Genomic DNA, 12,144 nt, shown 5'->3' on the forward strand with positions numbered 1-12,144 from the left:
AGGACTGATGAATCACCGACTTCTACCTCAGAAACCAATAATACATGATATGTTAATTAATTTAATTTAACTTTTTTTTAAATGAAAAAAAGATACCCTCTCTCCCCACAAAAACCTTCCAATAATGGTTGTACAGAACACAGAAATCACACTTAGAATATGTGCTGACTCTGGCCATACTAGGACTCTTGTTTGCATGTTTCTCAAACAATACTGGAATCAGAGGCCATTCCCTACTGCTCTTAGCATATTTCAAACAACTTAACTGAAGTATATTTTACTAATCATAAAATATATTTCCAAGTTACAATTCAATGATTCTTAATAATTTACCAAGTGGTAAAACCATGATCATAATAAGTCAGTTTTAGAACATTTCCATTCCCCCAATAACATACCTCACGATGTTTAAACTTCTACTTCTACCCTACTCCAAGGCCCAGATAGTAGTTACTAATCTACTTTCTGTCTCTATAAATGTGTCATAAAACATGTCATAAAAATGGAATCATGTAATATGTAGTCTCTTGCGTCTAAGAGCTTTCACTTTGTTTTTGAGGTTCATTCATGAAGTAGCACATTGCTGAAGAGTATTCCATTATATGGATCCACTATATTTTGTCTACTCATTCACAAGTTGATAGACATCGTTTCCAGTTTAGGGCTACAGGAATAATTCTAGAAGCATTCCCTCACAAGTCTTTGAGTGGACATACATTTTCACTTCTCTTGAATAAACACCTAGAGTGGGATTGTTGGCTCATATAGTAGCTGCATGTTTAACTTTTTAAGAAACTGTCAAACTATTTCCCCAAGTGGCTGCACCATTTTTCCGTTCCTACCAGTGATGTATGGGAGTTCACGTTTTCCACATCCTAACTAACATCTGTTATTACTGGTCTAATCTGTTATAACTATTCTATTAGATATGAAATGCTTCCTCCTCAAGGTTTAGATTTACATTCCCCCAACAACTAATGGTGTTGAACAGCTCATAGCATTTTGAAATTTCAAGTTCCTTATTTTACACATTAGGGGACTGACAGCTAGAGAAGTGCCTTATCTAAGGTGATTCAGAAATTTTATGCCAAAAATAGAACACAACTCTTGAATCTTTATTGTTTATTTTTCTCCATGAAGCAAAAAATATAACCATTTAAAAGAAAGTTTATAATCTCCTCTAGCAGAAATCAAGATCCGTATCTGTCGCCAAACTCAGTACAGTTTCCATGTAATCTTTACATTCTTTCCCCTTGCTGTATATGGATCTGCAATACGTTTGATGCACCAAAAACATCTGAGTAAGTGAATGAATGGATGAATGAATGAATGCCAATAAATGCTAGATCACAATATATATCTGAGGAAAAGTCAATAATGTTAGAAAGAATTCATACCAAATATGTATGTGAAAGTATGTTACAGTCCTTCAAATCAACAGGTGAAGTAATTTCCCCTTACTCCCAAATTGAATGTGTGCTCACCACCCCCACTTACCCATTCTAGTGAAACTTTCATCATTTCTTAATTGTATTATAACAATAGCATCAAAAGTATCTTTCCTGCCACAAGTCTCCTGCAAATCCTGCTCATTGGTATAATAAATACCAGAAATCATTTCCCCGCTTTAGAACTGCCTTTTTATAGTCACTATTCTTAACACCCAAGTTATTTAGCATGACACACAAACCTTTGTCACATATTAACCAAGTCTTAAGGGCAAGGTAAATATCCTGGAGATAATGGGTGAGCTAGCATCATCAAGAAAATCTCTATTCTGAGGGAAATTTTCAACCTAGCCACTAGCATCACTTAAACTTTCCTGAGATGTAATCCTGGATTTGCCAAGCCTTTCTAAACTAGGAAGTAAGAGAAGGCGGGAAGGTGGAAGGGAGGGAGGGAGGAAAGAAAGAAAGACTGAAGGAAGGAAGGAAGGAAGGAAAATTAATTGTTCCTGTGTGGGTGGAAAATATGAACACTTTCTAACACAGCATGGTCTAATTCCCATCCTCTGTTTCCTATGGTCTTTCTCCAAAATCATGACTATTTCTCTTCTCTTCTTCAAACAGAACCACCATTTTGATCCAGCACCATTGGGTAAGTCCAGTACTTAACAGAGGTAGGTAAGCTGAACCTTAATGCTTTCCTGAGTTCACAGATGCAGAAATCCTGCTGATATTTTTGTTCTTGAGCAAAGTAATCCAGACTCTACAATGACTCATTTACTATGTTCACATGAATTTTCACAAATATTAACATGGATTAATGTATCAACTCCCACTTGGCGTGAGTTTACAATTCGTTAAGAGCAACTGCAAATTAGATTGTGACAAAAAGAACTGTCTGTGCAGAAGAAAACCACGCTCTTTCCAACTTCTGGAAAATGTAATGTTACAGACAGGCCAATCTAGATACCACATAAAGTAACAATATATTTCTGCCTACTCTTAGTTTGTCAGATTTATTACAGATACTTTAAGAACTACCTCTAAATTCTTTTTTAGGAACACATTCAATCAACCATTTTGAACACTATTAAGTGTGATTTCATTTTTGCCAGTCAATGGCTTTTTCATATCTTAAAATGACCTGTAGATTTTGCAACATAATGAATAACATTGAAATTTGATGAAAGTTTGCAACAACAGTTCCTGTTATGCAAGTCTTACAGAAGTACAATTATATGTATAAATACATTTAGGTATCATGTAAACTTGAGATATAGTTTCATATTTTTGTAGACATTCCAGATGGTAGAACACCTAAACATCTTTAAATAACTTTTTAATCCGTGGGATAAACAGTTTTTGCTGGCATTCTAGAAACCCACGCATTTTATTAGCATATGCCTCCCTGTCATATTTTAACAGTTCCTAATAATAACCAAAACAGTTAGCGCATAAATAGCCTTGATAAGCTAAGCCAAACTATAATGTGGAGAGAAACTGTGGCAATAGGAGCATTGAAAAAGTGTCAGGAAACATTGTTTCCAATGTGGCTTTTGCACTGGCGTTTGACTTTTGACAAATTACCTCAGTTTTCTGGGCCTCCATTTCCCTATCTCCTAGATGAGAAGTGTCAACAACAGGGTTTCTTGAAAGCAGAGTTGAGGAAAAAAGCCCACATGCAAGCAGTTTATTTGGGAAGTGATCCCGAAGAGAAGTGAAGGACAAGAAGAGTGACGCAGGGAAGGAGAAGAAGCCAATAGAAGCATCTATATGATATTGAGTTGGCCATGGGTGCTCAGAACCTCCTGGGAGCTTTATGAAATGAGCAGTCCCAGATCTGTCCACCTAGGCGACAAAAGGAGGAAGGAAATTTCTATTCAGCAGCTCAGAGCCTCATCGGTCAAGCATGGCTCTAAGGGCACTACAGTCCCCCCGCAACTGGCACCCACCTAGAGTTTGCACTTGCTTGAATACAGAGCCGGGTTCCACAGGTGTCCACTCAAGAGATGGCAGACAAACCCTGGCCAGGAAATGAGAAGTGTGAAGAAAAGCTGAAACAAAGTGCTTTCAAGTTGCGCTGTATGGAAGCAGATCAAGGCCTGAACAGAAGTGGTCACCTTCACAGCGACTGGTGTAAAAAAAAAACAAAGCCAAGTACATTTGAAACAGAGCACAGCAGGTGCGTGATACCAGACAGGTGATCAACACATTTTCTAAAACCTAGCAGCATCCTTGGCCACCACCCACAAAATGCCAGTTGCACCCCTGCAATGGTGAGAATCAAAAATGTCTGCCACATGTTGCCCAACAGACAAAATCACCCCTAAGAAAGAACCACTGACCTAATGTCACAGTTTCAATAAGCAACATATGTGCACCTTTTTAAAAAAAGATTGTATTTATTTATTTGACAGAGAGAGAGAGAGCAGGCAAAGCAGGGGGAACGGCAGAAGGAGAGAGAGAAGCAGGCTCCCCACTGAGCTAGGTGCCCACTATAGGGCTGGATCCCAGAACCCTAGGATCATGACTTAAGTTGAAGTCAGACACTTAACTGAATGAGCCACCCAGGAGCCCCCATATATGCACCTTGAATACAGAAATGACTAACTCCAAAATTCACTTGAAACACAGAGTGTCCCTTTTACCATCTCTGATTAATCGAATCAAGGGAATGAAAGTTCTATGGAAATCAAATAAATCAGTTCTCAAACACTGAGTAAATGCAAAGGTAGAGAAACAGAGTTAGTAATAAGAATCCTGAAGTAAGGCACAGATGTCCCAGCACACTTCTGACAATATAGGAAATGAGTGGAGTCCAACACACCATATACTGTTCAGATGAGATCATAATCACTCTCTCGGAAACTATAGTAATTGATTCTTATTACCTTGGTAACCAAAATGAAATAGCTGAAATCAGAACCTCTATTAGTCACTACACATGCACATATATACAAAATGTGTTATTAATTAAGTAAATAGTTGGTATTAATATCTGCTTTCTCTTTCCTAAGCAAGGAAAAAGGAAACCAATATGATGTGTCTAAGATCTTAAACAGTCTTTACCTCACCTCCAGTGTAAAGTAGAGTTTCGGATTTCAGTAGTACCTTTTATGGAATGTGTTATGTGGTCCCAAAGTAAAAGAAGATGGAGGTTACCAGTGGTATTGAAATGAGGAGGGAGCCAGACTGAGGAGATAAAGGAGAAAAACAGGAGTATCTGATTTTCCTAAACGCAGGACAGCTATGCCTGCTTAGAAAAGACAGCATAGGGTGGGGGATTGCACTGAGAAGCCCTGCACCCATAAGAGTAAGTAAGGGTAAGGGTTTCTGGAAGGGTTTGCCATCAAAATTCAACTGAGATCAGGGCGCCTGGGTGGCTCAGTGGGTTAAGCCGCTGCCTTCGGCTCAGGTCATGATCTCAGGGTCCTGGGATCGAGGCCCGCATCGGGCTCTCTGCTCAGCAGGGAGCCTGCTTCCCTCTCTCTCTCTCTCTGCCTGCCTCTCCATCTACTTGTGATCTCTCTCTGTCAAATAAATAAATAAAATCTTTAAAAAAAAAAAAAATTCAACTGAGATCAGACTCCTGCCAACTGAAGTTGGTAGAGATGAGGAGGATAAATTTGGAGTGGATTTCACTTGTTCAAAAAGAAAATTAATGTGCCAAATTTCATACCTTAAAGTTGAAAGTAGACAAATATTCTTACTTAGCTACATATATTTAAACTGTAAATAGTGTTCATTCCAGGTTGACATTCTAAACAAATCATCTGGTCATTTTTATAAAGTCTAAATTTGAAAGCTTCTTCAGCTATTCTAAATATCTGGTAGTCTGTATGGTCTAGCTAACTGCAACAGGCAAAGCTCTGGGACATAGAGGGGTGGAGTCAGGTGAGCAGCTGCTTCTTCTGAATGCTGCTATAGCCATGCTCATTTCTTTTATCATGATTGTTATGTATATTCTTTAATTCAGTTTAATTCTTTAATTCAGAACTGTAATCATTGATTCAACAAATACAAAAGAGCACCTGCTGTGTTCCAGGCATCATGCTGGAAGCTGGGATTCACTGTTGAGAAAAACAGACATAGTCAGTGTACTCATGGATCTTAGACTGCTGGGTGGGCTGGTGGACACCTGTAAAATAATCACAAATAAATGTAAAATTATGGTTTTGCAAAGGAGGAGTACAGGCAACATAAGAATTAAAATGTGAAGGTTTTACTTGTTGAAGTCAAGGAACATTTGCTCCGAGTTGTGATGGAACTGGGGACATAGACAGGAATTAAATAGGCATAGAAGGAAGGGTGAAGAACAGTTCAAGTGAAAAGAAAACTTGTGTGGCTTCTGTTGAGAGGGAAGAAAATGGTGAGAATGCAAAAGGCCAGAGAAGTAAATAAAGATGAAGATGAACATTTTTAAGACCATGTTAAAGACCTGAGTATTTAAGAAATACCAGATGCCATTGAAGTGATTTAAATTTGAGAATGAGAAGGGAGAGTGGGCATAGAAAATAACATGATCAAATTGACATTTGAGAAATGATAGCCTAAGTTAAAAAGGTCTATGTTATGGTGCAAGGGTTCAAGAGGAGAGTTGGTAAGTAGGAGAAAAACTCACTTTCAAGGTCAAAAGAAATTGAACAAGGGACTATCAACTATTAGAATGAGTCCATTATGTGCCCTAGGAAATCTTAGGCAGCACTGAAGGATAGGAAATGTTAGAAAAGAGAAACTGTACTAGAAAAATGACCTAACCATTTGTACCACAATTGTTAAAGGTCTTCTTACAAAGTCCCCCTATAGCTAGAATTGCCTTTGATATTTTATTTCCTTTCCTTTTTTTTTTTTTTTGTTATTTGTTTTAGAATTCCCATAGAAGTAATACATGTTCATTTGGAAAGTACAAATGTTAAAAGGAAGATAATCTCACCAGATTTTATAGACAGTGAAGCACAAAGTATCTACCTGAGGTAACAGAAGACAGTGAGATTACCATTTAAGCCACAATCACTAGAAAAGAGCAAAAATCCAAATCCTGGAAAAAGTACACATGAACACCAAGTAGAGGTGTCAGAAATAAGAATTAAAATTAGTGGTACAGTGTGGAAGACAACACAGTCATATTTGCCTTGAACACCAGCTGGTGTTTGCAGTTTATTAATATAGACAGACAGGTTTTGTGGTGCATGGAAAAATTCACCTTGTGCTAACATGCTAACATCTAAGCCAGGTTCAAACTATGGCCTTTATAAAACCAGTATCAGAACTACCTAAGATGTTTGTCAAAAACATACTAGAATGCACACATATACACACATATGCAAATTCCTGGTACCCTTCCCAAACCAAATGTATAAAAATCTCAAGTTGAGTTTCAGAATTATGCATTTCAACCAGGTTAGAGAATTCTTCTGTGCCCCTAACCTCAAATATCACTGGTCTGGGCTACTACTGCCATGCATAAGAATCCCGTTCCTTGTGACTACTCAAGTAACATTGACCCACTCTGCCTATTCCAAGAGGGACTTTTTTCTGGTAACTAGAAAAAGACAGTTAAGGTCCATAAACTCTGGTCCCTTCCTTCATCAGAGCCTTCCCAAAGCCCAAAGTCTAGAAATCTAATTTATCGGTTACATGATAAACTTTGGATCAGCAATCTTCTACAAATGAATTTATTAGTTACCAAAAGCTGAGTGGATTAAGACTTAGTTTCATTTAAAATATCATCTTACCTTGTGATCTGGCCCTCGAAGAGTGGATTAAGATTGAATGGATGAAGAAATTTTTTTGTTTGGTTTGGTTTGGCTTGGTTTGGTTTTCCCCAATTGAGATTAGTAAAAACAATTTTCAAAAGGAAGAAGGAGTATGAGCAATAAAACGGGAAATGTGAGAAAACTAACTGCTCAAGAAAGAAGTATATATACAGAGGGCAAGAGGAATTAACATTGTTATTTTGCACAGGTTGTGGAATTTAAGTCACCAAGTTGGGGATCAAGTTCGGAATTTTCTAGTCCTGTGACCCACACTCTTTTCTCTATTCTCCTCTAAAGATAACTAAATCAATCTCAAATTTTAAAATAAACTTAAATCCTTTCAAATTTAAGAAATGTACTCCGTTTTCACCCACTTAACATAGGGAAACAAGTGAAAAAGAAAATCTCCTCTAAACTCCTAATATTCAAAATATTCCATTTAATTTAAGAGATTTACTCAAAAACAGTTCACCCTCTGTTTAGTTGGGGTTTGATTATTGTTTTTCATCCTCTCACTGTTTTGATGCCAGCAGTCACAGACTATTTATGCTCTGTGGTTGTTTTTCCCTTACTAATCAACATAAGGGAGAAGATTTTTATTGTCACACCATTAAACAAATTCTTTGACAAAAAAAATTAAAAATCAAATTTCATCCTTCCTTTTTATATCATAATAATCCCTACACCAAAACAATACTCATTATACTACCTTTAGTTAAATTTTCACCCGAGTAGTAGGAGGTAAATCAAAATCTTCTACACCAATAATTTATACCTTTTCAGTCTTATAAAGTGCTTAGTAAATATTGGAAAAACAAAAACCTGTCACTTGTCATGTCCAATGAGAACATGTCACTTTTCATTGAGGATTAACACACAGAAAAGAACTGGTTCTGTGTAAGTATAATAAAATATGACCAAGAAATCACAAAAGACAAAAAGCTGAATAACAACGAACAAAATACTCATTTTTAAAAATCAAGCACAATTTAAATTCATAAGTAAGGTATAAGACTTAAGAATTATGAGATAATCTTCTCATTGTATGCAGCCTCACTCAGATGCTCAAATATTGAATCAAATTCTGAAGTCCTAAAATCCAAAGTGACATGTGATAAACTTATGAAGTATCCAGAACTAAAACCTGAATATAGGCTAGAAAATATTTATTGTAACTCACCTTAGCTGTTGAAAAAAATAAGTGAACCTACTTTACGTATAACCAAAGAAAAATTTCTTAAAACAAAACTCTACAAGAGATGTGATTTGTTTTATTCTCTCTAGGCATTAGAATCTTTATTATTCTGCTTAAAATTCAATACTAATTTATAAGAAAGTTCTTTAACCCAGATCTTTCTTTGCAAAAACAAAAAATAAATCCACATAATGGAATAAGCATTATATGTAATTTCCTTTTTAGTTAACTTGGGCATATTGATATATATCAATTTGATATATAATACAATTTGAACTGAATTTCTTTTTTTTAAGATTTTTATTTATTTATTTGATGGAGAGAGGGAGAGCACAAGTAGGCAGAGAGGCAGGCAGAGAGAGAGGAGGAAGCAGGCTCCCCACTGAGCAGAAAGCCTAATGCAGGGCTCCATCCCAGGACCCTGAGATCATGACCTGAGCCAAAGGCAGAGGCTTAACTGACTGAGCCACCCAGGCGTCCCTAAACTGAATTTCTAATACATGCAGTCAACAAACGATTACTGGGCAATTAGGTGCTAAGTATTATTTTAGATGCTAAGGATATAGCAATTAACAAAATCCTGCTCTCACAGAGCTCACATTCTTGTAATAATAAAAAGTAAATGCAATAATCTTTTAGCTAACCATAACTCTTTGAAGAAGAATAAAACTGGTGAGCAATGGAAAAATGTCTGCAGGAGGCTAAAAGAAAATGGTTTCTAAACATAAATTTCTTTGCTCAGGGTTAACTATTATCCAAGTATAAGGGCAAAATAGACAATTTTCCAGGTAAGAAAATTTTCTACCTGTATTTGCCAGGATTCCATCAGGTGCAAGTGAAATAAATCTAATTCAAAAATTTTAAAAAGATGAAGAACTTTAATGGCTCATATAACTGATAAGAAAATGGGTCATGCAAGCATGACTGTATCCAGAGTCTCAACTATTATTATCGGGTCTCTGTCTCTCTCTCTCTCTCTCTCTCACTTTCTCTTCTATATCTATTTTTTTCCCCTATCTTGTGGCATTATTCTCTGTCTTACTAACTACATCACTCTTCCATGTTATAGATGAAGGAGGAAACATCTATGATTTTATATCATCCCACTCATAAAAACAAAATTACATCAGTATACATTAAATCACTGGAAAGACTCTAAACTTAAATCATACACGTATCTCTTTTTTAAAAATCTCTGTGTTCCAGGCGAGGTTGTACTATAACTGGCTGGACATGGATCAGATACCCATGTCCATGGTCACTAGCATAGAATATAGTGACTTACAGACCCATGAAGACCACATCAAATGGCTAGTGCGAGAGAACAAAAAGAAAAATGTGTTATTGGAATGCCTGGGTGGCTCAGTCAGTTGAGCCGCTGCCTTCGGCTCAGGTCATGATTCCAGGGTCATGGGTTTGAGTCCCACTTCCGGCTCCTTGCTCAGCAGGGAGCCTGCTTCTCTCTCTGCCTCTGCCTGCCACTCTGCCTGCTTGTGTGCTCTCTTTCTCTCTCTCTTTCTGACAAACAAATAAATAAATAAAATTTTAAAAGAAAAGAAAAGTGTGTTATTGCCAGAAGAAGACAGAAGAGATACCAAGCAGCCAAAGCAATAGTAATGTACTATGCCATCTATTTATCCTTTCTGAAAAAAATTCTGGAATACATAATTTTCCAAAACAAAAACACACAAAAAGCATAATGAAATCCAAAGAGAAATGTAAGAGCAAGCAAAGAAACAAGCAAAATGTTTAATTTCATCCAAATGGTTATTTTATTGTTGATAATATGCTTATTAAGTATAATGCAATTAAGTAAAGTAAAACAAAGAAAAGGTATCCCAAAAATATCTTATTTGAATTTATAAGTAGGGAAAAGCTTTATACATATTCTTTAATTATCTATATTAGTAGGCTATATTTAAATATACCTATGTTGAAATTTTAAAATTACACTAAAAATATTGGCTCTCAAAGCAGTTTACATCCTTATCACCTGTGATGTTTTATAAAAATGCAGATGTCTGGGCCTTAGACCTTAGAAACAGTTGTTTTGTTTTGTTTTTTAAAGTTCTACACGGGATTCTGATGGGCCACTGCAATAGAGAGCCACTGCATAAATGGAAATAATACTTAGAATTTCTATAACATTAAAAGAGGGAAAGGGAGGGATTATCAATCCAGGACAAGTCAGAAAAAGAATAAATATAGACAAATATTTGGACTTCCAGGGAAGATGACAGAGTAGGAGGATCTGGGGCTGCTCATCCCATGGATACACCTAGATAACATTCACATCAAAAAACAATGCATAGACTGGCAGAACAGACTCTCCACAGCTAACTGTGGAGAAGAGGCCACATCAAAGAAGGTAGGAAGGGCAGAGACGCAGTCAGGAGCTAAATGGACCCATAAGACTGTCCGTGGGAGGGAGGGATGCCTCAGGCAAGGAGAGAGGAGAGGAGCAGACCCCCACATCAGGCACCTCAGACATGGCAGACCAGCACTAAGAATACAAATCCCCATAACATTTGGCTGTAAAACCAAGGGGCCTAACTTCATGAATTCTTACAATCAGTAGGGCTTCACACCTGGAACTTTAAAAATCAGTAGGCTCAGCTCTGGGAAAGCCAAGAGGGCAATAACAAACTTAGTCCTTGCCTTAAAGAGACAGCACAACAAACAGCCCCACCGAGATATAGCACAGAAGAGTCAGTTTGAAAAATACCTGGGATATATGGGAAGGAGATTTGTTTAGTAATCTCAGAGCATGTGCTAGAAGGGCAGAGATCTTTGGGAGACTTTTCCAAGAACAAAAGGGCTGGTGGGTGCCATTTCCCATCCCAACTCTAAACTAGACATAGGACACCTAAGGGAACCAGTACAGTGCAAACACTCCCCGTCTAGTTTGTTAACAGCATACCCTGACCCCACAATATCCTGCAGATCTCTCCCCTCCATCACAGACTTGGCAGTTTTCCCAGATGGCTGCAGGTCCATTCCCCCACCAAACCAGCTCAGATTTTGTTGGTAGCATGCACCCTGCCCCAGCATTCTCCTGAAGACCCACTTATCCAACATGCCACTCACTGGGCAGGACTCTTGCCAAGTGACACCACAAGCATGGAAGTATGCAAGTGCCCCAGGGGGGGCTAGTATCATGCCAAGGTGACTCCAGCCCCAGGGAGAGGGTAAGAACACCACATACACCAGTTCAACTGTGGCCCCAGCCATGGGCTGTGGGCAGACATCTGGTCTGACTACAGACCCCACCCACCAAAGAAAGCTTCTTGGAGACAACCCTGAGAGAACACCTCGTGAATGCCTAGTCTGATTCAACTCATGCCCCAGGTGATCCCAGACTGTCTGACAAACAACACAGGGAATAAACCCAGCCTATCAGAAACACAAACAGGAATGCAGACAACAGGACTGAAGGCAAACATGGCTTAACCACAACAATAGGGTTCATGCAACACATGTAGGAGGAGCCCCTAAAGTGCCAAGTTCGGTTGAAAAGGAGATGCTGCACTATTGGACACTACAGGACTATTCATGAGGCTACTACTTTCAAGAGTAGGAGAAGTAGCTGAATTTCCTAACACATAGATACAGAGAGATAGACAAAATGAGGAAACAGAGGAGTATGTCCCAAATGAAAGACCAGAACAAATATCATATAAGAAAGCCAAATAAAACAGAGATAAATAATATGCCTGATAGAGAATTTAAAGTAATGGTCATAAAAATC

General features: G+C 37.8%; 1 protein-coding gene across 1 annotated transcript in view; it reads right to left on the reverse strand.

Annotated features, from left to right (window-relative positions):
• The window catches only part of RAD51AP2 (RAD51 associated protein 2), a 49,188-nt gene that overhangs the window by 8,661 nt on the left and 28,383 nt on the right, over positions 1-12,144 (reverse strand). The window contains exons 3-4 of the mRNA XM_047746912.1: positions 5,477-5,515; positions 4,520-4,637 (exon numbers count right to left, since the gene is read on the reverse strand). Coding sequence (XP_047602868.1) covers positions 4,520-4,637; positions 5,477-5,515 — 157 coding nt within the window. The remainder of the gene's footprint in view (positions 1-4,519; positions 4,638-5,476; positions 5,516-12,144) is intronic.

Source organism: Lutra lutra, chromosome 9 (genome assembly GCF_902655055.1).
Source record: "Lutra lutra chromosome 9, mLutLut1.2, whole genome shotgun sequence".
Taxonomy (NCBI): domain Eukaryota; kingdom Metazoa; phylum Chordata; class Mammalia; order Carnivora; family Mustelidae; genus Lutra; species Lutra lutra.